At 43.9% G+C, this 26,110-nt stretch overlaps 2 protein-coding genes and 2 long non-coding RNA genes across 9 annotated transcripts in view; 2 read left to right on the top strand and 2 right to left on the bottom strand.

Annotated features, from left to right (window-relative positions):
* LOC124417859 (translation initiation factor IF-2-like) overlaps nucleotides 1-2,459 on the bottom strand; it is a 68,504-nt gene extending 66,045 nt beyond the window's left edge. Inside the window, exons 1-2 of the mRNA XM_046939588.1 lie at nucleotides 2,359-2,459; nucleotides 1,620-1,971 (exon numbers count right to left, since the gene is read on the bottom strand). Coding sequence (XP_046795544.1) covers nucleotides 1,620-1,971; nucleotides 2,359-2,459 — 453 coding nt within the window. The remainder of the gene's footprint in view (nucleotides 1-1,619; nucleotides 1,972-2,358) is intronic.
* The window catches only part of KCNQ5 (potassium voltage-gated channel subfamily Q member 5), a 263,525-nt gene continuing 239,705 nt past the window's right edge, over nucleotides 2,291-26,110 (top strand). For all 3 annotated transcript variants that reach the window (XM_040697580.2, XM_025148953.3, XM_015284764.4), the window contains exon 1: nucleotides 2,291-2,816. In XM_040697580.2, coding sequence (XP_040553514.1) covers nucleotides 2,458-2,816 — 359 coding nt within the window. In that variant the 5' untranslated portion in view covers nucleotides 2,291-2,457. The remainder of the gene's footprint in view (nucleotides 2,817-26,110) is intronic.
* Nucleotides 7,214-17,364, bottom strand: LOC107053124. 4 transcript variants are annotated; one of them, XR_005858212.2, is made up of 5 exons: nucleotides 17,192-17,364; nucleotides 16,851-16,959; nucleotides 13,785-13,982; nucleotides 13,555-13,697; nucleotides 7,214-12,121 (listed from the first exon to the last, which is right to left on the bottom strand). It is a non-coding gene; the product is annotated as an uncharacterized LOC107053124 (long non-coding RNA). The 4 variants fall into 4 exon arrangements; XR_001466115.4 differs by having other exon boundaries at nucleotides 7,214-7,765; XR_005858213.2 differs by having other exon boundaries at nucleotides 7,214-13,697; nucleotides 13,785-14,824.
* LOC121110204 overlaps nucleotides 7,413-26,110 on the top strand; it is a 31,638-nt gene continuing 12,940 nt past the window's right edge. The window contains exons 1-2 of the long non-coding RNA XR_006939003.1: nucleotides 7,413-11,753; nucleotides 14,441-14,530. This is a non-coding gene — a long non-coding RNA (uncharacterized LOC121110204). The remainder of the gene's footprint in view (nucleotides 11,754-14,440; nucleotides 14,531-26,110) is intronic.

The raw sequence follows: 26,110 nt of genomic DNA, 5'->3' as shown, positions 1-26,110 counted from the left end.
TGTGTTTTCTTCTCGCTGCGCTGGCACGCATGCCCGCATTTCAGTACTGCCCCAAACCATTTGTGCTCGCAGGCTGCTTTCCGCACTATTAGTTAAATTAATAGATGATTTTAAGCACCACTAGAGGGCACAGAATTATAACGATGTTTCTTAGCAGATGGCCAAAAGTACAGCGGGAGCAGAAGTTCACTCATTTTGGTAGTTTATTGCGCACACGCCCGGTTTTTAGCCTTGATCCTCTCACTGGCAATGCTTGTGTGTGGTTCTGTGACAGCGTGTGGTCACAGTGCTGCCCAAGGCCAGGCTGACAGGGATGGGGATGGGGATGAGGATGGGGACGGAGATGGTGACAGGGATTGGGACAGGGATGCAGGATGGGGATGAGGATAGGCATGTGGGATTGGGACAGGGCATGGGATGGGGTACAGGGATGAGGACAGGGATGTGGGGTGGGGACAAGAATACGGGACAGGAACATGAGATGGGGACAGGGATGCAGGATGAGGACAGGGATGCGGGATGGGGATAGGGATGTGGGATGGGGATGCAGGACTGGTGATGCTGAGCAGAGGCTGCCCACCACACAGGACCACGCACACCCCAGCTTGATGGCACAGTTCAGGTTTCCAGAACTTGAGAGCATCCATCCTCCAACATTTAATTCCACTGACTAAGGCCAGGAAGAGGAAAGCCTAAGCCCAGCACTGAGGCCCTGCTGGTTTGAGGCATGCTGTGCTGCACACACTGTGCTGTCAACGAGGACAAAAACGAACCTTTGCATATCGAAACACAGAAATGCAAACAAGTGGTAAATGAAGGATTAACTAACTCGATTTACAATTCAAAGAAGGAGTAGATGTGTGCCACTGGAAAGCTTAAATATTAATAGGGTTGCTGTGGATACTTAGAGCAACTCCTTAACATTGCTCTGACATGTGTGCTCTTTCTTCCACACCATACCGTGAGTGCGAGTGGCCGCTGCAGCTCATGTGAGTTCCTGTGTGCAGCTGCCTGTGTGCAGCTGCCTGCTGGGGAGGAGGAAGTGCAATGAAGAAGGGAAGAAGACAGAGCTCTCTACTTAAAAGACAGCTGACTGGGGGGCTCTGGGGGCACTGCTGATGCCTCCACGTTGCTTTGGAGAGGCACAAGTTGATGTCGTCACCCACAACATTGCTGCTTCTCTTCTGAAAGTTGGAGATGTGTGTCTTAACCTCTTGAGAGCCCGGCCTCTAACTGGCCACTAGTAAGGCAATAATAAAAAACACCAGGCCACCATTTAATTGTATTTCAGAACGCCCCTATTGATTTTCACACGACACCGGAGTCCACGTTACCAACTTCCAATAGCCCAACACGAATCAGCGCCCTGTTTTCACACGACAGCGCTCAAGCCGCAAAACCGGTGCCACCCACCCTTCCCAATAAGCCACCGATGAGGGCCCCGCGTGTGCCCCGCACCCCGCGGCCGCGAAGAGGTCCCCCGGAGCCGGGGGGCACCGCCGCGCCCCGGGCAACGAGCGGCGGCCAACGGCGGCGCGGCGCCGGGCGGGGAGGCGCGGAGTGGCCGCGCCTGCGGCGTGGAGGGGTGGATTTTTTTTTTTTTTTTCCCGCGAGCTCACCTTGATGCGCCGGGGCGTTAAAGGGCCGCTCTCGGCAGGGGGAGCTTTGTTTGCTCGGCGCTGCTCGGGCACCGCGCGGCCGCACCGCTGCGCTCCGGACGCACCGCGTCGGGGCCGGAGCCGCCGCGCGCCGGGAGGGAACCGCGGACCCGGGCAGCCCCCGCCGCTCCCGGGATTTGCTCGCTCGGAGCCGGGGAACGGCGGAAGAGCCGAAGCGGAGCGCGGGACCGCGCCGTCCCCTCGCGGGGGACTCCCGGCGGCTCTCCCGCGCCGGACCGGCCGCTCTCTCCGTCCGCAGCCGGCGCGTTCCCGCCGCCGGCCGAGCCTCCCCCGCGCCGCCGCACTTTTGGGACTTTCTCGGACTTAAATGGACATCTGTCGAGAGGGCTCCTAGCCCGCGGGCGCCGCGTCCTGCCCGCCGCCCGCCGGCGCCGACTTTCTCCGCCGCTCGCAGCGGGATCGGCAGCTCACCCGGCCCGCCCGGAGCGAGAGAGGGGCGGCGAGAGGCACCGCCGAGCCCCGTCCGGCGCTCCGAGCCGCCGGCTCGCCCGGGCCGCGGAGCCACGCCGGGCGGCGCTGCGGGGGCCGGCGGCGGGGCCCCGCCGCCCGGGAGGAGGAGGAGGAGGAGGAGGAGGGCGCGCCCGCGGGGGCCCCCGCGAAGCTGCCGCAGCCCGGCCCGCCGCGCCGGGCGCCCAAAGTGGCCCGCGCCCCCGCGCCCCGCGGGCGCCGCCCGGAGAGCCTCGGCTCCCGCTGCTCGCTGCGGGCCGCCGCCGCGGGGTGCCTGGCCGCCCTGCTCCGCCGCGGCCCCGGCGCCCGCCCCGGCGCCCGGGGTGATGCCATGCCCCGCAACCACGGCGGCGGGGAGGAGGGCGGCGCGGCGGGGCTCTGGATGAAGAGCGGCACGGCGGCGGCGGGCATGAAGGATGTGGAATCGGGCCGGGGCAGAACGCTGGCGAGCGCGGCGGCCCGCGGGGACGGCCTGCTGCTGCTGGGCACCGCCGGCGCGGCCGCCCCCGCCGGGTTGCGGGAGGGCCGCCGCGGGAAGCACGGCGCCCGCATGAGCCTGCTGGGGAAACCGCTGTCCTACAGCAGCGGGCCGAGCTGCCGCCGGAACGCCAAGTACCGCCGGCTGCAGAACTACCTGTACAACGTGCTGGAGCGGCCCCGCGGCTGGGCCTTCGTCTACCACGCCTTCGTGTGAGTACCGACCCCCTCCCCGCCCAGCCCGTCGCGTCCCGGCCTCGCCGCTTCATCCCCATCCCCTCGCCGCCCCGAACGGCCCCGAGCCGGGAGCGGGGCAGCCGCTGCCACCTGCGGCGCCGCGAGAGCCGCCCGGCGCGCTGTGCCCGGCTGTGTGCGCGCCCCCGCACCCCGCGGCGGGACGGCCCGCGAGGGGCCCCGCAGCGCCGAACGGGAGGAGCAGCGCGGTGCCGAAGTTGGCCGCACTCCGCCCGCTTCCCCCCGCACCCCCCGCCGTGTTCGCCCCTCCACGCGCGTGCGGTCACCCGGGGTGCGCCCGGCTGGGGGGGGACGGGGAAGCGCTGAGGGGGAGCGTCGGCTCTGAGACCGCGTGCCTTGCCCTCAGCTCTGTGACATTTCTGCTCTTTCTCTGCGCGACTGACTCCTCCTTTCGCTTCTCATCGTTTCGAGGAGCGCGGCGCTGACCGCGTCCTGTTGCCGTCACAGCTGTGAAACTCGGACCGATTCCCCCGCGGTTGTTCCTCAGCTCCCGGAGGTCTCCGCCGTTCGGGACTCCGGTACCGTTGTGGGGAGGGCCCGCGGGGCGCACGGCCCTTTGCCCGGGGATGGGGAACCGAACGCGGTGTGGCACGCGGGGAGCGCTCCTCGCCCGGCAGCGGGGCGGTCCCGAACCCCGCCGAAGAGAAACGCTCGGAGGTGGAGCGGTGCTCTGCCCGAGAGTGCGGCGCTGTGCCGCTCTGCGGGATGCTCCGCGGCCGCACTGACCGGGGAGAACCGACGTTGCTGCTGCGGGCGCTAAGCGGCAGAAATGGGCGTAGCGCTGTCACGCCTTCAGCACGAGGGTTTGCGGCCGCTCGGTAGAGCTGCCCCTGCCGTTTGGCTGCGCAGATCAGACACAGGCTGAACTTTTCTTCCTGGAGGGCGTCGGTTTCGAAGCTTGTGCTGTTTGGGTTCCTACAGGTGGTATCCTATAGGCAGCGCGTAGGGAAGGGCGTGAGGATCGCCGCGCTGCCAGGAGCTGTCGCACTGCAGTGCCATGGAAAAGCCCGTAAACTGCAGTTTGGGATCTTTGACTTCACCACGAAAACCATTAAAATGAATAAAGTTTAAACTGGAAATAAAGTTGACAAGTTTAACCCTCAAAAAGAGGAAAAAAAAACCAAAAAAGTGAATTTCCAAACAGAGTGAAGTCATGACACAGCAGCACTGTAAACAAGGAAGATCGCCAGCTGCCTTTAGATAATTGCCTGCATGGAATGGGTGCCAGTTTTAATTTTTAATTGCAAATGGCAATTTTGGCAGCTGAAAATGCCAACATTCTATCTTTTATCTGAGCAAATCTGTGTGAGAGAGCTCGAAACATTGTTGTAATGTAGAGGTGCCTAGCGATACTGTTACCTTCAAGGATCCGTGATGCTACAGCTCCTGTCTTTAAGTCATATTTGGGGTTCCATAGGATACCAGTTTGTCAGGCATCTCCATTGCCTGTCTATAAATCCGATTAATGTATTTATTTAATTCTAATTTAATGACTGCCAGATATTCAGATAATACTGTTGCTGTTCCTGGCTCGCTTTTTCCATCCACCTGATCGAATACAAATGCATCTTGGAAAACATACTCCCTGACAGGGTCAGGGAGGAAAAAAAAAGTCTTGAAATAGCTCAGAGTTGAGAAGACATCACCGCGTATGTGGATGAGATGTCCACTGCTACCCCTGCTAAGCTATTCTTGACTCCGCAGAGCCCGTTATAGCTCGGCACTATTTCTGCTTCAGGAATGAATGGGCTCTCTGCTGTGAGCCCGACGTCTAGATCAGTGTTCTGAAATGAAGCTCACGCTAATATGCGGGGCTGAAATAACCCAAGGGTGCTTTCAGAGTTTCAGTCTGAAGTCTTAGATGTGTGGGTTTATTTAGGCCTGCCTGTTGCTTTTGAAATGAAAAGGGGAGAATTAAGCACTGGTTGCAAATAAGAAACCACCTCAGTAATGCTATTTTCATTTCTCATTTCCATCGGGTAAAATGCTTGAGAGCTGAGGATGATGCCCGCTTTGCTCTTACTCCTATTCGTCTTTTCAAAGCAGGGAGAAAATTGGGCAGCCACTTGAGGGCAGGTGTTGTGACCTACATTTGGAAGCCAGTTGGTTAATTTATTTGTAAATCCAAACTTGTAAAGTGCTGCCAAAGGCAGCTGCTCTGCGAACTTTTGCTACCAGGTGAACAATTTACTCTCGAGCGTGGCCCTTTGACTTCAGTATAATTGTGCTGGGTTGCAGAGCCATAAATTACACGTTCCTTTCTGTGTATCTCAGTAGCGCTTTGCATAGCAGCCTTAGTTGAAGTCTTTACTGCAAGTACCAGTCTTCTGTTCTTACTCATTTAGGAACTCTTGAAGTGCGTGCGCTTATGAAATCAGAAAAGAAAATTATACCATTTATGAGTAATGAGTCAGTAACTTAAACTCTGGCTAATGAGGTATTTATGCCACACCACATCACCTACACGTGGAGTATGTACATACTTAATGCACGTTGGAGGTGTGTTAGAATGCTCTAATATTCTGACTCCTTGGAAGGGTTGTCTTGGGATGTCGTAGGATTTCTTTCTGTTGTTGCTGTTGTTTATTTAGATTATTTTTGGTGGTTTGGTTTGATAAGAAAGTGTAGACATTGCCTTGCAATGATCAAAGAGGAATTCCAGATTTGTTGCAAATTTAACTCTGGGTTTCATCTTCAGCCGTCATCAGGATTTTGTATTGTCTTTATTCTTAATTAACGCTCTGAAAAAGAAGTGGCATGAGAAGTTCAGAAGAAATACTACCCTTTGAAACTGTTTTTATTGCTAGGTTATAATTAGTTGCATGACTTTCCTGATTTTAACACGTTGGATTTATTTCAGGAATCATAAAGTTTCTGTTTCTTACTGACTTCTTTTTAATAAATTATGTGCAAAAGTCTTTGACATTTGTTGTGGCAATGTCCTTATCGTTACGAAGCCATCACCTTTTGCTCTGGAAGCTTCTGAATCACAAATTGCAGGGCCGGGTGCGTATCACTTTGCATGACCTGTACTGATGTTTCCATGGGCCTCCTCTACTGGCCATTGCTGGAGGAGATAAGATACAAGGCTAGATGAGTGTGTGACCCAGTATGATCTTCTCATTCTTTTGCGTTCTGGATGGAAAAAGGCTGGAAAGTGATTTCTGAAAAAGATCTAGCAATGCCATAAAAATCTAACTAGCTATTTTAGCTTCCCACATCTGCTCTCAGGACATCTCTTACTGGTGATCAGATGGCTGTTGAACGGCAGTATCTTTGCGTCTGAGCTGACAGTGCTGCATCATATACTGTGCAGCGGGATATGATGTATAATTAGGGAGGTTCCACACCATGGTTAGAAACACAGTAATGTGCAACACCCTAAATACTTGCCTAACAGAAAGCAGGAGAAATGATTTTGTCACATTATTTTATCCATCTGCAGGCATCTAATGAACTCATTCCAGGTGTTCTGTAGGCAGAACTATGGCTTTTATCTTTTCAAGTACCATTTCAGAGCCAGGGCCTGCTATTGTTAGGATAACAATGTATTTTTATTTATTTATTTAAAAAACAAATAATGGTATGATATTTACAAATAGCAAGCGTTAGGAGAGTTGACAATATAAATGGTGTGGCAAAGCCATGTTACTCTTATTAGACGCTGAGGAGGTAAAAAATTTAAAGCTCTGTAACTGCCACCTAAAGTTTAATAACTGTTTTCTTTCAGGGAGTGAATGATGGTGAAGACTTCGATGCACTTCAGTAGAAATCCGCAGGATTTTTTTCCATCTGAGGCAGTCCATGATTCTGTGTGTGTGCACATTTCTCCTTGAAGCATTCTTTGGAGAGGATCTTGGTATTTTTTCCAGCCCAACTGGAAGACACTCTCTTCCTGTTTATGTCAACCAGTCTTTGTCTGCATAGGTCTTGAACGTGGGTCACAGCCCTGCTGGGGAACCTGCTGCAGGCCTGGTCATTGGGGAGAGTTAATCTGAACCTCTCAGGTGTCCCTTTTTGTACCATCTGACACTGTCAAGAAGGATAGGACTTCTTTATCCTTGTAGTTTCCCTTCCAGGCGTTGCAGGCTGCTCGACTTGCTGTGAGCTGCCAGTCAACTGGTAGATCACTCTCTTGCCAGACTGAATGAGCTTAGCTCCCTATAATCTCTATTTGAGGCACATACTCAAGGCCCCAGACCTTCTTGGTTGCTCTCCTGGGTCTCTACCAGGTTCTGCCCATCCCTCGTCACTTTGCTTGAGGGGGGACAACTGGTTGCCTCAGTGTGAAGCCATGTAGAATGAAGGCCCTTTTCACTGGTGCTACTGTGTGCCCATGTGGAAGCATGTTGTTGTTTGTTGGTGTTTTGGGTTGTTTTTTTTTTTTTTTTTTTTTTGTCTGCACCAGATGCAGAGCTCTATTCTTCTCTTAATTGGACTTCCTAGGTTTTTATGTTCACTTCCTGTATGCTCTTTTGCAGTGCATCTCACTCGTACTCTAACCACGCATGTACATGAGTCTTCAGAGCTCTTTGTGCTTTCTCTGTGAACTTCAGAGAAGATCAGATGGGCAACAAGGCTTCATTCCTGTGCTTTCCTACCACTGTTCATGGGTGGCATTCCTCTCTTGGAACCCTATCGTGGGCACTGCGTAATAACTTCTCTATTGTTCAGTTTTTGTTGGAAAACTGTTGCCTTCGTGAGGATCTTCAGGATTGGCAGTGTATCATGTGATGTGCGTAAGAAGTGGTTTTCACTTACCTTAGCAAAATACTGTTTCACATTTTACTCCTCAGGCTTGATTTCTCCAGTTCCCTCATTTGTACTTACCTTGTTTTCTGACCTAACAGTAATGGTCCAGGAGAAATACTGCTCTGCCATAAAAATCAGAACTGTTCCTCAACTTCCTAGAAATAAGAGAACAAAAGATTTACTTTAGGTAAGTCACCAGGGCTGGAACTGGTGGAAGTTTATGCACATGGGCTTTCTTCTGTCCTAATGTTTATTTCTTAAATGAGATTGAGCTGTGTATGTGGTTAATGAGGCGGTTCATGTAGTACATTAGTACTTGCCTTCAGTAGTTTTAAATAAATGTACAGCCTGAGTGGAGTCTTCTCCATTTCTTCTCCTACTGTATTCTTGATGCGAGTGAGACATTGCTTTGTGGCTGTAATTTTCCTCCTCATTTTATAATCTTACATTTAGTGTTGTGTTTGAGGGGTAATGATTCTGCCTTTTATACGCTTTTCTTTCTTTATCAGTCTTGGAAGTGACGTTTCTTGTCTTGCTTATTGAGTGACTTGTATAGGGTGAAGACTCTTGATCAACTTTCTGTGGCCTCGTACGGTGAGAAATATTGCTTGGATTTACAGACTTTGGCCAGGGGCAGGATGATCTATGAATACGTTATGTGGCATTAAGTATATGCTGTCTCAAAGGAGTAGCTGCTTTAGAGACTGCCTGGAAGATTTTAGGAAGATTTTAATTGCCTGTAAGACACTGTTTGTGTGACAGATTTGCACAGGAGGTTCTAGGTGGTGGCTTAATGGGCTAGGGACCTTTTTCCTTTAATAGTTTTCAAGTTTCTGCAGTCTTCGACTTTATCATGACATTTATTTTCATTTTATGTAGTTGGGCAGTTCTGATGAGCTTCCAGTCCTCCAAATTTGACTGTATTTTTAATAGCTATTCACCGTATTATACTGCTGTTTGTGATGAATTAAGTTTCTTGAATTGGGTAGAAGTAGAACTGAGCTAAAAAAGAAAATTCTATAATTGCAGTTAACTTCTAGCGTCAACCAAATGGAATACCAGAGGTCATTCCATCTTTAATAATTCATTCACTATTCATTAGAATAATCATCATTAATATGATACCAGTACTCATGAAAATGAAGGGAAACTTTTTTTGATAGCCTTAATGGAAAAGCACATTCTGTAATTTTATTCATGTTTTCAGGGGGGAAAAGAAGAGTTGCACAGGGAAAATAAAAGTATTTATTCCTAGATAATGTAAACTTCTAACGCTGAAAACTCAGTGCTGTAGGGTGGTTGTTTCTTAATAGCTCACAGACAAAAAATTTTCCACCTGGTTTTTGTGGTCGTATTTCCATTACTCTAAATTTTAAGTCTGATGAAAATTAATGATATTTGCCACAGATTTCAGTTGAAGGAAAGCTGGGTCTCCTTCGTGCAGGTAAAATAAGAAGGAGTAGGACACTAGAAAGGTACTAAGTAATGAAAAATCTTTAACATGTAAACAGAATTGCTGTTATTTGCTACATTCTTTCTGATAAGGCAGATTTTTTTTTGTGTGCATTTTTTGTACAATAAGTCTTGCTCTTTCTCTTTGCAAACCATTCACACAACAGAGCATGCATTCTTGTTTTTGTTTTTAATGCTGGTGTACTGAAATTTGCTTTTGTAAATGCATTATGTGAACTACTAAATTGGGGAAAACTTGTGTATTATCTTCCCTTTCTGTTTTCTGAGAGAGATGTTACTGAGAGCTTGATCTGCAGGTTTCCTGTAAGAGAGCAGACTGATTGCCCAAGGGATTGCCACTGCAGCTCAGTCAAGGCAGAAAATTCATCAACTGTGTGGTTTTATCAATTGCAAAGTATTATTAAGCAGTTGCTACGCTTATGTCAAAGTAAAATTCCTTTAATATATCAATTAAAAGTTCAAAGGCTGTCTTACAGTTCATCTGTACTTGATCAAGGAGTGTGTTCAATTTTCCATGTAACAGCAGATTTTTCTTTTGTTAGCTGTCTGAGTTGCAGTGTAATTGCGTTACAGGAAGCTCGGCAAAACATTCATCACTTTGGGCACTGAAGTGTGTCGTCTTAGGCATTCTACTTGAAAGAACACGGGAGTACTTGTTAGTATGTGTGGTTGGGCCTGGTGATTCCGAGCAGGGCACAGTCCTCAGCTACACATACGTGAATTTCTCTCCTTGGCCTTCGTCGAAGAAGATCTTCAGGCATAAACTTGCATATTTTCCTTTACAGAGATGGACACAAATATGTATGTAAGCATTTTCTCGAGGAGAGATGGATTTTCAAAGGCATTGAATACCTACTTCCTTTAATTATTCTATTGTGCCTTCAGTGGGTAATTCAATTTTATCTCCACAACTTGTATCAAATGAAGTTTAGCAAATGAATCATGCTCTTAAACTGATTAGGAGTAATGAAGAAAGGAAGTTCTGTACCTGCTCACTTCTTGATTTAAGCAATATATTCCTGTTTGTCTTGGCTACCTCCTTGCTTTGGGGCTCCCTCCTTAAAAGAAGGGAACGCATTAGGTTTTTCAGGAGTTCTTGTAGAGTTTTAATTATTTTAATTTAATTATATCAAATGTTGACATACTGGTGACGAGTCAAATGTGACAAAACCAAGAGAGTAAAATCCTTCTGCTTTGAGAGGAAAACAACATTGGGTCTCAGATGAGAGCATCTGCACACGCCCTTTTTGAGATCATTCGGTCAGAAATAGCATCTAACTTCTTCTAGTGCATTAAATTTAATTGCTTTATATGTCCGAAGCTCATCCATAACCATTGTATCTGAGAACTACCCATTAAACGCAAATGCACAAATCTTCCTCTTCTGTGCTCTGTTAACAGGGATGTGCTTAAAAGTTACTGCTGGTCCTTTTTAAATATACATCGTGTGAGGATCCTGACCTACCTGAGAGGGACTTTGGGGGAAATGAAGACGAAACATGGTGTTGTATGTACTTCTGTGAGTCATGGAGGTGGGGGGCCGCTCGTGTTTGACAGTGAGTTTGGAAACATAGGGCAGTCTCCCCAGGAGACCAGCCTGGATCAGCAACCATGTCCTTTTGGTGGTGACACTGCAGTGTTCTCAGAGCACGACAGGTGGTGGCTCAGTGAAGCTGGTGTGAGCACAGGAGCTGGGATGGTGAGTGGGCTGTGTCCTTTCATGTGGCCCTGTGCTGGAGAAGATATATTGCTGCCAAGACATCACACAGCCAATTCAGCAGCTTGCAAAGCACTTCTTTGCATCTGAGAAAGTTGTGCTGACTGAGGTTAGAAATGTGCTGTAAACTTAGATGGAAGGAGCAAATCTGTGCATCCTTTGTCATTCCTGTGCAGCTGATAATAGTTCCCATAGAGTCCTTTTTGTGTGTCTGCATTGTATAAACCATCACCATAGAGAAGTGCATGTTCTTGGTCTTTGCTGCTTTCTGCAAAAGGATGCTTATTGGTGGGAGGAAACATACAGCAGCTTGTACAGGGAGGCAGCAAGCTCCCTGCTGGTAGCTGTGCAGTGGGCAGGAGCCGTATTGGAGGCTATGGGGTGCTCCTCAGAGCTGTGTCAGAGCCTCTCCTGAAGGGCAGCTGTGAGGTAGAACTTTCCATGCCTGTGGCCCCTCCTGACTGCTTTTATTAGCAACTGAAGTGATGATGGTGAAATGATGGTTCTGATGGGGAGGTTCCAGGATGCTTCCTGTGTACTCCACGGTTAGTTGCAGTAAGAACAGGTGCACATCAGTGATTTATTGAATTTCTTGTCTCTTTGTGGACGTTTCTCTCCTCAAGAAAATGTCCTATTCATAATTGCATCCATAGACTGAAGAGGAAGCAGAATTTAGAAGAAAAGGGGAACAGCTTTGCTAACATCTTCAGGTGCTGTTTATTTTTATATAATACAAAAGTTGCTCAAACAGATGTGTTTCTCTCCTCCTTTAGTCTTGGAAGCAATAGATCTGACTTGATGCTTGGACAGGCTGTCTGGAAAGAAGCGAGCCTCCTTCAGAGGTCACCCTGGCTGCTGACTAACCTCGTGATTTGGCTTCCACTGATAATCTGTTTGCCAGAGCGTTGAGGGATTCTTGTAGGCTATGAGGAGGCAGGTGGCGATCCTGAATTGTAAGTGTGCTTGGGAAGGAATTTTGATATTCATCCTGAAAATGCTTTTAGATGTACTTTCTAGTGGTATTCTTAGTAGTTAATTGTACTTACATTGCAGTTGGTGGAAATGACCAAACTGAGCATTGGTAAAAGCATTCTCTCAGCTGGGGAAATAGTGAAACTCATCTTACTAGAAACTTGTATCTTCAGAAGCTTTATAAACACTTGAAGCTCTTGTATGGAGGGCTGAAGGCCTATCCAGAAGTTGTTGAAGCTGTTACATTATGTACGTGGCAGCACTCCACATGAGATTTCACTGTCTGGAGATAATTTGTGGGAGAGCCATGGTGAGAGCACTCGTGGGAGTGTACAGAGAAAAGAATTACCTAGATGGGAAAATTGTGTGAGATAATTCATCTGTATCTACTTCACTTGACACTCATTATTACTGTGAAGTTAGAAATGTGTGTTTATCTTACATTTTAGAGTAGAGTATGTTTATTAGTATGTTTTTAATTGATGTTTTTTTTTCCCTTTCTGCTTTCTGTAGAGAGAAAGCTCAAGTACCAATGTGAATCAGTTTATTAAATATACATATAGATAAAGCATGGTATGCATCCTTATTTTATTTTCTATTGAGTTCTCTACCCTGTATGCATATCTGAGGAAATAATCAGTAGTACTTTGCTACATAATGAACATTTTGTTTACTAGCTGACTGTGTTTCTGGCCACTTGTTCTTGCTAAATATTGTGTTTTGGGGCTCTGTGTATGTGCATGTGTTCTGGTAGCTAAAGTAAATACAAGAACCTGTCGGCTTGTTATTCAAGTCAATTGCTAAGCTTTTAGTTAAACTTACAGCAGTAGCTTTCAGTATTTTTCTGTTTTACATATGAGTAGTTTGAGAGGAAGGGCCGAAGTGGAGTCCCAGCCCCATCTCTGACACGGCTACATGAACACTTTGAGGAGGACCTGTGGAGGGACATCTGAAATTCCTCTCCTTCTGAACGCCCTTTGGCTTGCTGAGAAATAGAATCCTCAAGGACTTTTTCTGCAGGAAGGAATTTGGTTGCTACAGTGCAGTCTTATTCCTGTCCAGGGAATTTCTCCTTGAAACCATAGCTGAGTTAATGACATCTATAAAATATCAAAGACCTCTAAAAATACGAGAAAATTAGATTGAGCGTTGTTATGGTTGCAGTTCATTAATGGGAAAGCTGGAGCTGAAGTATCCATACCAGACTGAAGTGTGATATCACACCAGTAAGCGTCAGAAGAGAAGGGGTTTCTTTGAAAAATCCTTTGTGTGATTTTGCTCTCCAGTATTTTTTCGCCTGCCTGCATGTGTAAATTACCTCCTTCCAAGGAAAGGTCATGGTATTCTTTTTGGCTTGCTTTTACCATCAGCTTTAGGAGTTAAACATAAATAATATAATGGATAGTGACTGAAAGCTCAGATTATTAAGAAAGTGCAGACAGTGACATTTCAGATACAATTCTGAATTAAGATTCATTTCTGAATCTGAAATGCATAATTGACTAGCAATCATTATTTAAGAAATTAGATTTTACAAAATTGAGACTGTTTTTTCCATTTAATCATCCTTGGTAAAATGGTATTTTTCTCTGTCTTCAGTATAAAGGAGGCAAATCTCTGTGAGTTATGACTGAGATGAAAATGAGCCTGGATGAGAACACGAGCAGTTGAAACGATTTTGAACTAGGTTAGAGAAGAGTCAGGCAGGAGAACTGCACTGTATTTTGCTTTCGGAAATGGGATAAGTTTGTTAGGGAGGCCCACTCATCTCTCAATACCTACATTTAGCATCCAGCAGAGAACCGGCGTCCTTCCCAACACGGTGTACTGCAGAGCAGCGTTCTGTGTGCACACAGGGTGTTTGCTGTGTTTGCTTTGTTGTGATGGCTCACTAACAAGACTTCTGTCTTCACATCAGAGGAGAGCTGTGGCAGACACGCATTGTTAGTAGGTTGGGCTGTTACCAGGGTGGATCTGTGTTCTCTTTTCAAACTGAGGGCTTCCTTGCCTACCTCTAGAGGGTGTTCAGGTGACAGCAACAAATCACAGCAGATATGGTTCATACTGCTTTCTGGCAGGAGGATAAAGCTGTGTCTTGCAGTGTCCCCGTGTTTCAGCTCCTGCAGCACCCTTAGGACTGGGCTCAGCAGATGCTCTGAGTGCTCATTGCTGCAGCTCTGTAACCTCTGCCCTCAGCCTGGAGTTTGGTCCTAGACCGTGTAGGGAAAAAGTTGGTAATCATAACATCTCATAGCAAGTTGTACAGAGCATCTGGCTAGTTAATTATTGTAATTGCATTTATGAGTAACAAAACTAGAAAGGACACTTTGCATGATTCATTAAAGAGGGAAAAAAACCAAATGATACCGTTCCCTTTTAGTTTGTCTGGCAATCTCAGGAGCACATGTTAGAAAGGTTGTTCATTCAACTGTAAGCTATTAATAGCAGACTAACATAGATGCATTTGTAACTTACCTAACCTCAGTAAACCTGTATCAAAAATTGTGGGTTTTTTTTTTTTTTTAATCACTTCTTGAAAATGATGCTTGTTTTGGCAGATATTGCACTGTTGCATAACCTGGGAATTTCACTGCATAACAATTTTGTGAAAGTTATGTATCATGTGATTAATGAAAGCTCTTCCTGTATTACTTGGCTTCGCCTGAAGATGCTGAGGTGGAGAAGTGGATGCGTGGTGGAAGAACAGGCAGAATGGCAGCATGGCTTCCCAGCGCATGGCAGGGATAACAGGCTGCAGGTGAGCTAACAGCAGCAAAGCGTCTCATGACTTTTTGAGGCTGTCTACCAAACTTTCAAAACCATGTATAAATTCTTCAAAACCCAAAGTGAAGAAAGGATATTTTACTCTCTGTCTTCGAGATGACAGACATTTAGAATGGATGCACGTTGTGCCCAGGTAGGCTACGTCCTCTGTGTCTGCAGCTTCGGTTCTGTGTTGGATCACAGAACACAGTGTTAATTAAGCAGTGTGCATGCATTGTGTCTCCTGGTTCTCTCTCACGTTTGCCCTTTTTGTATGTCAGAAGACATCCTGGAAGGAAGAAAGAAGTGTGTGGCCTTTCTGCTCACACAACCATAGCGAATACAAAGACAACTCAGGCTTTCCTGAATCTTCACCCTTGTTAGTTCAGGTACCTTCATCATCCCTAAAGTCAAGCAAAGCAAATTGTCAGCTCTTTTATCCTGGGATAAACTAGCACTGCAAAAACCTGGTTATTTCTTTTCTTGTGCGTGAATGAGTGTCTCAAGGTTCCTACTCCAACAGGAAAACATTAAGAAAAGCTTCCATGTCTTCTTAGCCAAATTCAGGTGTTTTCCAAAAAGCCATTCAAAGTGAAGATATTTGACTTCACTTTGAGTGTCTTTTTAGATGCTCTGCCAGCCTCTTCTTTTTGGTTGTACCTGGTTGCTTTCCTAAGGCACTAATGATTCTTTACTGCCTCGGTGCTTTCTGATTAACTCCAGTCTCAATCAGAGAACTATGGGATTGGAGCTGAAGAGGTTGCTAATGGCCAGCCCTCCAAGAGGACTCCATGGACATTGTTGAGAGAGAAAAAAGAGAACAGCTTTATGTCCTTTAAAGTTTCAGCATGCTGTTTTGGGCTTTCTGGAAACTCTCTGGTGCGTTCAAGTATATAACTATATATAGAGAGAGATATATATTCACATATATGAAAAGTGCTGATATGCATTTCCACCCTCATTAAAAAAGCAGAGAACATGACTTACAGTTTGTTGAGTCAAACATTAGCGCTTCTGCATAGAGAAGTCTTTAACACGTATAAATGGCAAGCCAAATTCTAAAGCTGTTTACTAGCCATTAATTCCAGTCTAAATCCAGAAGCCCTTACTCAGGCAAAATATCACTGAAGTAATAGGATCCTTTATCTTAATAGTGCCGTATAACTTAAATTCTCCTCCAGGTTTCTATCAATCAGCGCTGTTTTGTTGTTTTCTTGTGCAGCTCTCACAATGCTTGTGCTGCATCAACTTTGGCTATTACATGCTAACTCATATGCAGCTGCAATGGATCACAATATGCTTTTGGCAACATTTTTGGATCTTTGCTGTAGCCATTTGCAATGAATAACAGAGATTGTAAGTGACAAAATGCTTTTCCTTTAAAGGTAGTCATTAAAATACTGCTACAAAAGTAACCATAGAGTTTGGAAAATGATGTGGTACAAAATAACATATTTTGCGACATACATTTTTATTCTTTCCTGAAAATGATTGTTCTTTTGCAGGCATGGGAATGTGGATACGTTCCTAATCTAAAATCAATAGGAAATACTTCAGTTGTTCAAATAGCTCTTAAACATATTTTAGATTGATAGCTGATTGTATATTATGTTTGCAGCCTTTGTGCAAAGCAGTGTTTAATAGCACAGCTTGCTGTATAATGAATATAGAGAAAGACTGTTCTTTATAATATCAATCCATAAAAACCCAATGTATTTATTCATATATAATGCAGTTGATGTCAAGTTGCCCCAGTGCTTAGAATTTATTGCTACACTGCTTGACACGTAGCTATCAACTGAAATAACTCTTTCAGAATTGCAGTTCAACCTCAAGATTTCCTGCTCCCTGTTTAGAAACTGACTTTACAAGCTAGTTGGATGGCTGAATTAGCAAGGATATAAAGGTTCTATGGAAAGCCTCTGCTAACGGAAAGTTGTCAGTATTGGAATGGGTTACTTATAGGATTTTCCTTGAATTGCTGCCATTATTGTCTGCATATGCAGTGGTTATCAATGACTATAATTGCTCTGTAGTTGCCCTGCCCCACTGTCTTACTGTCATATTCATTTTTAGCTTTCCTAACATCTAGACAGAAAATATCTGGGGATTAATCTACTATTATGTTTTGTTTTGCCTAGCAACTTTGTGCAAGTTGCTAGCTATTAATGACTACTCTTGTGGTGTGAACACCAATATCCTCAAATTCTTCTCATGAAATGCATTTTCTCTTGAAGTCTCTGGTACCAGTTTTCGCCCAATTAATTTGCATATTTTTCCTCCATACTATTGTGAAAAAGAGAATAAAGTAAAACCTTGCCGTGGTGGAAACATTTCAGTGGGAAGACCTGAAGGAGAGTAGTTTCTGTTTGGGTCATCGTTGTTGCCCACATGTCCAGGACCATTGTAGAGTACAGCACCCACCTGTTGATGGCAAAGGTTAAGGTTAATGGCAAAGCGTAGGAGTGAATTGCTAGCTACGTGTTTATATGCCTGCTCTGTGCTTGTCAGAGTCAAAAAGGGTTTCAGCCTGGCTTGAAGATGCTGCCTACAGAGAATGATTATTATCAAGTGAGAAAACTTGCATTTATAAAGATGTAAACAGGTGATAGGCAACAATTGGCAGTCAAAGGCGTCACAGCTTTAGCGCACTTACCTTAATTTTATGTTTAGTCCTCTCTTATGACGTTCACTGTTAGCATAGTAGGTCCTCTGACTCGAAGTGCACAAAGCCACAGTAATGATGATATTCTTAGCTGGGCTGAGGACGACTACTACCTTAAAACAGTTTCCTGTTGTGATCTTCCTTGCGGTGTGTTGTGTGCCGATAAGTCACAACTTGCAGTTTGCGGTGTCTTATTGCTTAATTTAACCATAACTTGCATGTCTAATGGTTTGATTGGCTGGCAAAGCATGCAGAAATTCTGAGTCAGATGCACCTATTTCTGGATGCCCAATATAATTAGGTGCAGCCCTGAAGCAACACACTTTATGCAACTTTCCAGGCACACACAATGCAAAAATGCAAGTAAGGGTTTAAAAATTCTTTGGAAAAAAATAATGCCACTTAACTCCGAATTATGATCGTACTCATTTCTGATGAGCCTTTTGGTAAAGATGAAGTCCTGCAGCTTTTCAAAAATCACAACTTTTATACATATGAAATGTGCCAGCTGGACATTCCTGGAAATTCAGGTGTCCTACATAGAACCAGCCTTGTTAGTAAAGTCCAGAAATTTCTGTGCTACTTTTCTGCAGTCCTGGGGCACTGCTTTTGAGAGAGAGTTCTGTTTCTGTAGCCTCTTTTGCATGATCAGCTTGCTAGAAAAGTGTGCTAATTAGTGGCACTGCCACTAGATGCCAACTGAAAACAGGGCTGAAAACAGCTGCTTGTATTCCAGGGGATACAGGAATTATGCACAGCTGATAATTTTTGGCTCCTAACAATTGGGTTTGGGTCTGTCCCCAGCAGAAGGAAGTGATTTGACTAGAACTGGCTTACTGAAAAGGATATGAAAGAAATATTCCCTTATATTAGGAAACTAAGGCTTTATAGAACAGTTTGAGTCTAAAGTGCCTCAAATGTGATTACATGCTTAATTACTTGTGTGTAAATAATGGAGTAAAATCCTCATGAGTTTTAATTGAGATGCACCTGTAAGCAATTAAGTAGAGCAGTTTATAATATTGATTTTTTTGAAATATAAAAAAAATATCAATTCTCACAGCACAAAATCACACACCTCCATGTACTGAAAATATTGTCTCCTAAGAGAACCAGGTGGGAACTAGAATCTATTTCTAGATTTATCTTTCTACCACTGCTTTATCTGCTTCATTTTTAGTAGTAGAAATAGAATAGTAGGAATAGAGACCTTCAAAGGTCACATAGCCCATCTGCCTGACCACCTCAGGGCTGACCAACAGTTGCAGCATCTTACTGAGGACGTTGTCCAAACTTTACGTACAATTAAGGTTATAATTTTAATTACACATAATTAAAATTAAAAATACACCATTTAATATAAATACTCTACAGAACTGTATTAAATAGTTAATGCTAGGTAATTCAGTTTAATTTGCTTAAAATACATTTTATAATCTGGCTAAATAGATAGCAGAGGTAAATGTGTTCCTGAAAATTCATTAAATAGCATGAACAGCATCTTGGTTATCAAGAATGGAAAAATGAATTAACACTGGAGCCACAAGGAGCAGAAGTGTAAAGCTGAAGCTGAAATTTCAGGAAGTTGCTGTGATTTCTTGGTTTATTTTTAAAAATGGAGGAAATCTTTCCTCTACTTTTTATAAAGAGATCCTTTTGAAAATCATACACAGTGTTTCTTAAAATAATACTGATGTATTTATCCCTTGCTGTGTATCTTTTGAAACCAGCATGTTTTTCTGCTTTTTAACCTTTTCTGATGTTGTTTTGCTTTTGATCTACCAGACATACAGTGGCCAGGTGCGCCAGTGCTCTATGAGTGTCTATGAGTGTCTACTCTCTATGAAGCTCCCAGTGAATCAATTGCAACAAATAGCAGAACCACCTTAGCATGCACCCATACAATTAACTTAGAGGTTCTATTCATATGTACATATGTATGTTTGTATGAAGACGCTGTTGAAAACAGCATCTCCTGTTCACAAGATGAAGTAATGCTTTTTCCTTTCTATACCGTTGATAATTAACTTGTACCACAGCTGACTGACTGCATCTGTCCTGCCTTGTGCTTGGCTGTCTCTTGCAGGCATGACATGGTGGCCCACTAGCCCTTTGACATAGTCTGGGTGGGTTTTGTTTGGTCCCAGGTATCCAAAAGAAATGGAGAACTGTTGCAGCCCACCAGAATGGTGTTTGGGTTTGTTTGTTTTTTTTAGTGTGGAACTTAAGTAATGTGTTTTATGACCTAGTGAGTAATGTATGATTGTGTCTGACAGCTGTGTGCCTATGGTGTATGCTGTGGGATGAAAAAGGCCAATCTGTGGCCACTACATCCATTTAATGTCATTCTCAAAGAAAAAGCAAACTGTTACGTAACCTGTAACCAGGCTTAGTCTTGATGTTTAGAAACAGAGTGCGAGAGAGACCTCTTCCTGCCCTTCTAAGTCATGTGAGCATACTCAAAAATACCCATAGCTGCCTTTGTGGTGCATTGTGGGACACAGTGTAGAAGGGGAGATTGCTAGCCAGTGCTGACAGACAATGGGTTTTGCATTGTGGGAATGTGGAATTTAAAGAACTCCATCCCAACTACAATGAAGAGGTGGCTTCCACTGTTTCTTAGATTGAATGTAAGAGCATGACTTAGACAAATGCCATGCTCCAGTATTATTCATGTTGTACTTTTTAAAAAGTGTGTTGAGCCTTACTTCACTTTTTCACCTGAAATCATCAAAGGGCTTCATGGACTCCTCAGCGCTCATGTGAAGGAAGAAGAAAATCAATCACTTCTGTTTCACCAAAGTTTTTCACGCTTTTGAACCTCTCTTTCAGGAGAAAGTTTTGCTAAAATTTCCCAGCCGTCTTTATTCTTCCATCCAACTTCATTCTCCATCCAGCTTCCTTTTTTCACTTCTCCTCTTCTCTTTGCAGATGACCAATGTGTAGAAAAGCAGGGGGTCTCCTACTAGAGAGTTCTTACTGCATTTTTCATGCATTCACAAGGGAAGGCTGATACTCTAACAGAAAGGTTTCTTTGGTCTGGAATGGTGCTCTAAGGAGCACAGTTCAGTATTAAAGGTACAAAGTAGAGCTGAGATGCTGAAAGGGAGGAGAGAGAGTAGAAATACTGATGAATGCTGCTTTAAAACTTCAGAAACTGTTAAAGAATTTTTCAGGCAGACCCCCAGCTTTAACCTTTCATCATCTGCTTTCAGCCCTCCAGAAATGCAAAAAGGTTGGTGAATGGGTGGTGGCTGCTGCAACTTGGTGAGCAAGAGCACTGTGAATTAAAACCATGGGGACTGTATGTGTAAGCATGCATTTCACCCTCTTTCAGACTCAAACTTTTATCTTCTTAGTAATAGTTCCAGTTTGCATCCTAGTGTTTTCCAGTGCCCTTGTTGTAAGAAAGCCAAGGATCATGCTACTGTGCCCTACAGCAGAGCCTAATAACCAGTGTCCCAGCTGGCTTCAGCACATGGTTGGGCTTGCAGTGTACATCACAAGGTGACTGGCTTTTGCTTTCACTGTTATCAAGGCACAGGTCTTATCCCTTATTACTGCAAACATAGCTCTATACTATGAAATGATCAATATTTGCAAACCTTTAGCAAGCCAGCTGCCATTGTGCTGGCTCGTGTGGGCTCCCCCTTCAATCCCACTGGTGATGCAGATATCCCAGCAGGATCTCATTCCTCCATATATTATTTGTATGGTTCTACCTGAAGTTTCTTGTGCCTAAATAATGTTTTAGAATGTACTCAGTTCTCTAACACACAAACTAAAACAAAAAACAAAAACAAAAGTGGATGATTCCCTTCGTATGTAATTCTATATCAATATTTAATTATAACTTTTCTACCTTGATGTTTTATCTTAAAGACTTAATGAAAAGCACGTGGTCCAGCTACTGATTACAGTATCTGTGGACTTACATAAACATACAATATGTTTGGACCTATAAATAATGAGTGTAGTAGTATTTTTGTGTTTAGCAGTAGTACTTTTAACCTGTTTAATTTTATCTGCACTCAAAATACTTTTACGATAAAGAAGCCTTGTTGTTATATGAGTAATCAGAGGATAATTCACATCCAAGTTGCTGTTACAAGTCAGAAATATTATTCAGGTTGTTTAATGTTTCACGGCTCCTTGTTGAAAGAATGCAAATGAAGCAAGGCAGTGAGTGAAGACAAGCTGATGTTACACTCCGGGGTTGCTTCTTTTAAATTTGGCTTAAGGCATAAAATAACAGCTTGAGAAGCCAGCGCAGCAAGCACTAACTTTTCATTTAAAGCAGTCACATTTTTAAACACGCAGGAGTTTTCTGAGGCTATGCTTTCGACATAAAAAATACTCATACAGAAATGTGCCCTTAAATGTTCTTATGTTTTTACTGCCAGGTCCTGCTGTAGCGTGTATTTCTTGGATCAAGAAAATAACCTAAAAGCTGTAGATTTGGTGATTTATTATTATCTTAATGTTATGTTTTGAAATACCAATCAAGCGTCATTCAGTTTTGAGTTCTGGGAAAATAACGTTTGGCAACTTCTGTTATCACAAACCTTACTATTCTAAATTATGGGTCATTTCATTTGGAGGACCACAAGGAAATGCCACAGGAACCTATTGGCCCTGCTGCATTGTGGATGCAGAGGTATCAGATGGCTGCCATCTCCACGCTGCTTTGCTTCATGCTTCTGCTCACCTGTCTGTTGTGCTGCCCAACTTCTTGTTCAGGTCCCATGCTTCTGGGTTGCCTTTTTCCATTTGTGTGTCTCTAGTGGACTTCTGTACTGTAGATTGAGCAGCAGGCAAGGTGAAGTGAAACCTGCTGAACAGGCATCCACAACTTTGGTGGCTGGAAGTTAGGAGATCCATGTTTCCATAGGTTTCTTTGAAGTCACGTGATTTCGGAAAGATTCTGCACTTGATATTTCCATTAATTAAAATCACAGTCAAAAAATATTTGGAATTTTTACTTTCCTTAATTGGTGTGGGAATTTTTTTTGTGTGTAGTCCAGATCTTGAATATTTTGTACTTTAAATAAACTTGTTTTGATTGACTTGAAAATATGCAACGTGCTGGAAACAGCGTGACCCAGACCATTTCCATAGTTTCTACGTTCGGTCTCTGGGGAAAGTTCTCTATGGAGTAGCCTGGAGCTCCTTGACACCTGCTCCCCAAAATTTCACCATGAAAACAAAATTGCTGAACTCTGGGATGTGATTCTTCTCACTCAACTCCTGAGGGTCATCACTGTGTGTGAGATGTGGCAGTGGGGCACTGCTGACAACTTTAGGATGCCTGTTTTTTAAAGTTAAGATTAGAAGCCAGTGCTGGATATCACCATCGGTGATTTGAGACTACTACAGGGACTGCGTGGGTTAATTTTTATGAAACGCAAAACATGCAGGATGTATTGAAATGCAGTTGGAGTTGGTTGCTGAGGCCTCTGGAGTTCCTAGAAGTGCCAGGCGAATGTACAACAAGGCCTGCTGCCCGGCTTGGCAGGAAGTGGCATTGTGGTGAGGCCGCTTACCAGCAGGCAGGTGTTTCGGCTGCACTGTGTACTGCAATTTTAAGGCAGTTGTTGCCTCACCTTTTGCAGGGTATTTGACAGCCAGACAGCTTGCTGTTTATTGGCTGACACCAAGGGGATATTGGTTACCCCGTTTTCTAAATCCTGTTCCTTGCTTATAAAGTTAGCAATTAAAAAAATGCAGGGCTGCTGCGTGAGCGGAGAATTGGTGTGATTTTAATTAACAAGTATCTCAGTGAGCAGCAGAATTAATAAAACTTGGAATTGCGTTTCTGGATTCATTTCCTGCTTCGGGTTTTTAAGATGATCAGAGCTCAGTCTGAAGCTTTTTCCTTCAGTGTTGACATCCAGAAGGTTTCTATCCTCTGCATTTCTCACATCGCATGCTGTGCCTTTTCTGCAGCACAGATTTGCACATAGTTTCTTTCATCTGCCAGTTCACCTGCTTTCACTAAACATGTGGGAAAGTAACATTTTTGTGTATTCCGTCCTCTATGAGGTCTAATTGAAACCCTCTGCCATGTTGAAAGCTGGTTTGTGTTGAGGCTGGAGCAGACAAGGATGCGCACAAACAGACTGATCGCATGAGCCTTTTTTCCATAAGAATCCAGCTAAAATCCCTAGCTCATTCTCAAGAGAACTCAACTGACTGCATTCCCGGGAGCATACAGTAACAGTTCAAGTCGACATGGCATTTCTTGGGAATGTGGCTGGTTTGTCCATGTAAAGACAGCTGACTCAAAGGAGTGGCGATGGCAGTGCCAGGGTTCTTGTGCCGTAAATAGGCGTTGTGCTTTGCAAGGGAAAGACAAGTCCTCTGTATCAAAAGTTACCCTAAATGAAATGCAAATCAGAACATATTAACAGTTGATATGTCGTTTAGGTTTCACTTCAGGTCTTTCTACTATGAATGAAAACAGCATTCCTGTTGTATGAGAGCTTTCCTGGAAAGGTAAAACATTAGGTACTCCCACCCATCTGCTTGTTGCTTAATCCTCGTGGTCAAAAAAGGGTGATGAATATGAAGGTGAGAAATCACACCCTTTTCCCTTTACCAGCGTGGAGAGGTGTTGTTGTTAAGCAGTGATAGTGCTTTGCACAGAGTTGCCAACATTTAGAAGTGTCATCCAAAGAAAATAAATAAACTGGGTGCCTGCTGGGCTCCAAGGAGTGAATAAACAGAGAGAGGCTGCCAGGAAAGTGGAGTACAGGACACAGCTTGGACACAGCCAGATTTATGGGGTGGATGTAAGAGCTGTAGGGAAGGGGCTTTGCACCTTCAAAAGCTTCCAGAAACTCCCTCACTCTTTAGGGAGTTGATACAACCCTACTGTGGGAAGTAAATCAACTTAGATTGGTAAAATACTTGAGACTATATGGAGAAAACAAAACAAACACTGGATGTACTGAGGTTGTATTTTGTACAGTATAAGCCAAAGGACACTTGCAGGTTCTTCTCTGGCCCTTTCTCTTTCACAGCAAAAGCATAAGCATCCTACATTTTTGTTGCTGAGTAGTATTTTATCTTCATTGATTTTGGAAATGAGGCTTTATTAGTTGTGAGTGGAGCCTCAGCTCTGGTAGCTATTCTGTGGAACAGCTGTTAAGTTCTTAGTCTGAACACTTGCTGTGTAAATCTGTTTTGCTAGTGAATGATTTTAGCTTTAAATCAACTTGTTTTGCTATGAGGTGTGTAGAGTGACTGCTGGTCTGCACTAAACACAGAAAATGCAATAGTCCACTTCATCAGAGTAACAAGTAGTAGCATCTCTCAATTAAATTTTCAGCTAGATTGTGCATGTTGTTGTTAGTCCTTGTGGTATCATTTGCAATCAGAGAACACAGGCAAAGAAAGTCAGATATTGGTGGCAAAAGAAGGTTCCAACCCAGATGGCTTGCTTTATTTATTTATTTATTTATTTATTTATTTATTTATTTATTTTTATTTCATGGCTTTCAGGAAAATGATGTTTTTAAATGCTTATTTTCTATTGCTGGTTTGTAATGCCGATAAATGCATTTTTTTCCTCATTTTTGTTTTGTTGTTTTTGTTTGCTGGAGCTGGAACTGGTGGGGAGAGCTCAAAACTAAAGCTTGTGTGTACAAAACTAGAGGCAGCATTACAAAAATGCCTACAAAAGCAGTAAATGAAATTAAAGCTAGTTGTGTCAAATAAAAGGCACACAGCAATAATCCAGACTGACCAAATGCCATAGAACTCAATGTTAGGTACACACTGGCTGATTAGCAGAAGTGGAAAGATTGAAAGTATATGAGCATACAGAAGATTAAGGGTATAAACAAATTCAATTCTAAACTTGAAGGGTAAATTAAGTCTAAGTCTCGGCTGAGATAATTCACATACCTGGAGTTGGAAAAGCAGCAGTACATTTGCTTCATCCCACCCTATGCCATTTGTGTTTGAATGCAGTCACATCTCCATGTGCTGAATCCTGTGGAGACAGGCTGTATGATAAGGCACATTCCCCTTCTGAGCTCCTTGTTCGAATGGTACCTACTCAGTGGCTAAAAATGGTGTCAAATGAGTTAGATGATACCTGTTTCTGGCACACAAAAACCCCTCTGTCTTGTCACAGATTGACAGGATGGCAAAGAGTTCTAGGCAGACAGGTTACAAACTAAAGTTATATGGAAACTGAAGTGCCGTTTTTATCAAGAAGATGTCATTGACAGGCTTGGCTGGAGAGGACAGTATTGAAAAGAGCGTGGTTGGCTTTTGTGCATTTTTCTCTGAATATAGAAACAACATTATTGTCTGTCTGAAATGAAGATGAAAAACAAGCAACTAGGAACAAATGCCTGGCATTCCTTTTTTATTCTGCGTATACTTCCCTCATCATTTTTATAACAGAGTATTGGCATTTTAACAAGCTGGCTAGCAGCATTTTACGCATACTGAAGAAAACAAATCAATGAAAGAGCGTACGTTGTTTTATCAGGAATTATTTCCTAGATACTGATGATTTTTGAAGGGTAATAACAGTGTCTGAAAAACTTATGTAAATGCCAAATCTCTCATGAGCAGAAAATGTGCAAGAAGTTTAAGTCTGCAACCCTTTTAGGTTTCCAAGATTTGTACAGTTGTAAACATTCTAGCAAAACTGCAAAATGCCAGCAAAATTCTATTAAAAATATTATTATAAAGTTCTTTATAAAAACTTTTTTCCTATTTGTGTTTTTATTGGCTCTCTATAGGATGTGGGTTCATAACCCAGTCATAATCAGTTCCACTCTGAAATTAGAATTGGGAATGAAGCCACTTTTCCACAAGAGAGTAATGGTTGTTTTTCTGCCAGCAAAAATGCAATAGCGTCTCTTTCTGAAGACACGAAGTACAGGAGATGTT

The sequence above is a fragment of the Gallus gallus genome, chromosome 3, assembly GCF_016699485.2.
Source record: "Gallus gallus isolate bGalGal1 chromosome 3, bGalGal1.mat.broiler.GRCg7b, whole genome shotgun sequence".
Classification (NCBI taxonomy): Eukaryota; Metazoa; Chordata; class Aves; order Galliformes; family Phasianidae; genus Gallus; species Gallus gallus.
Note: the sequence above shows the minus strand (reverse complement) of the source record. Positions and strands in the feature narration are given on the sequence as shown.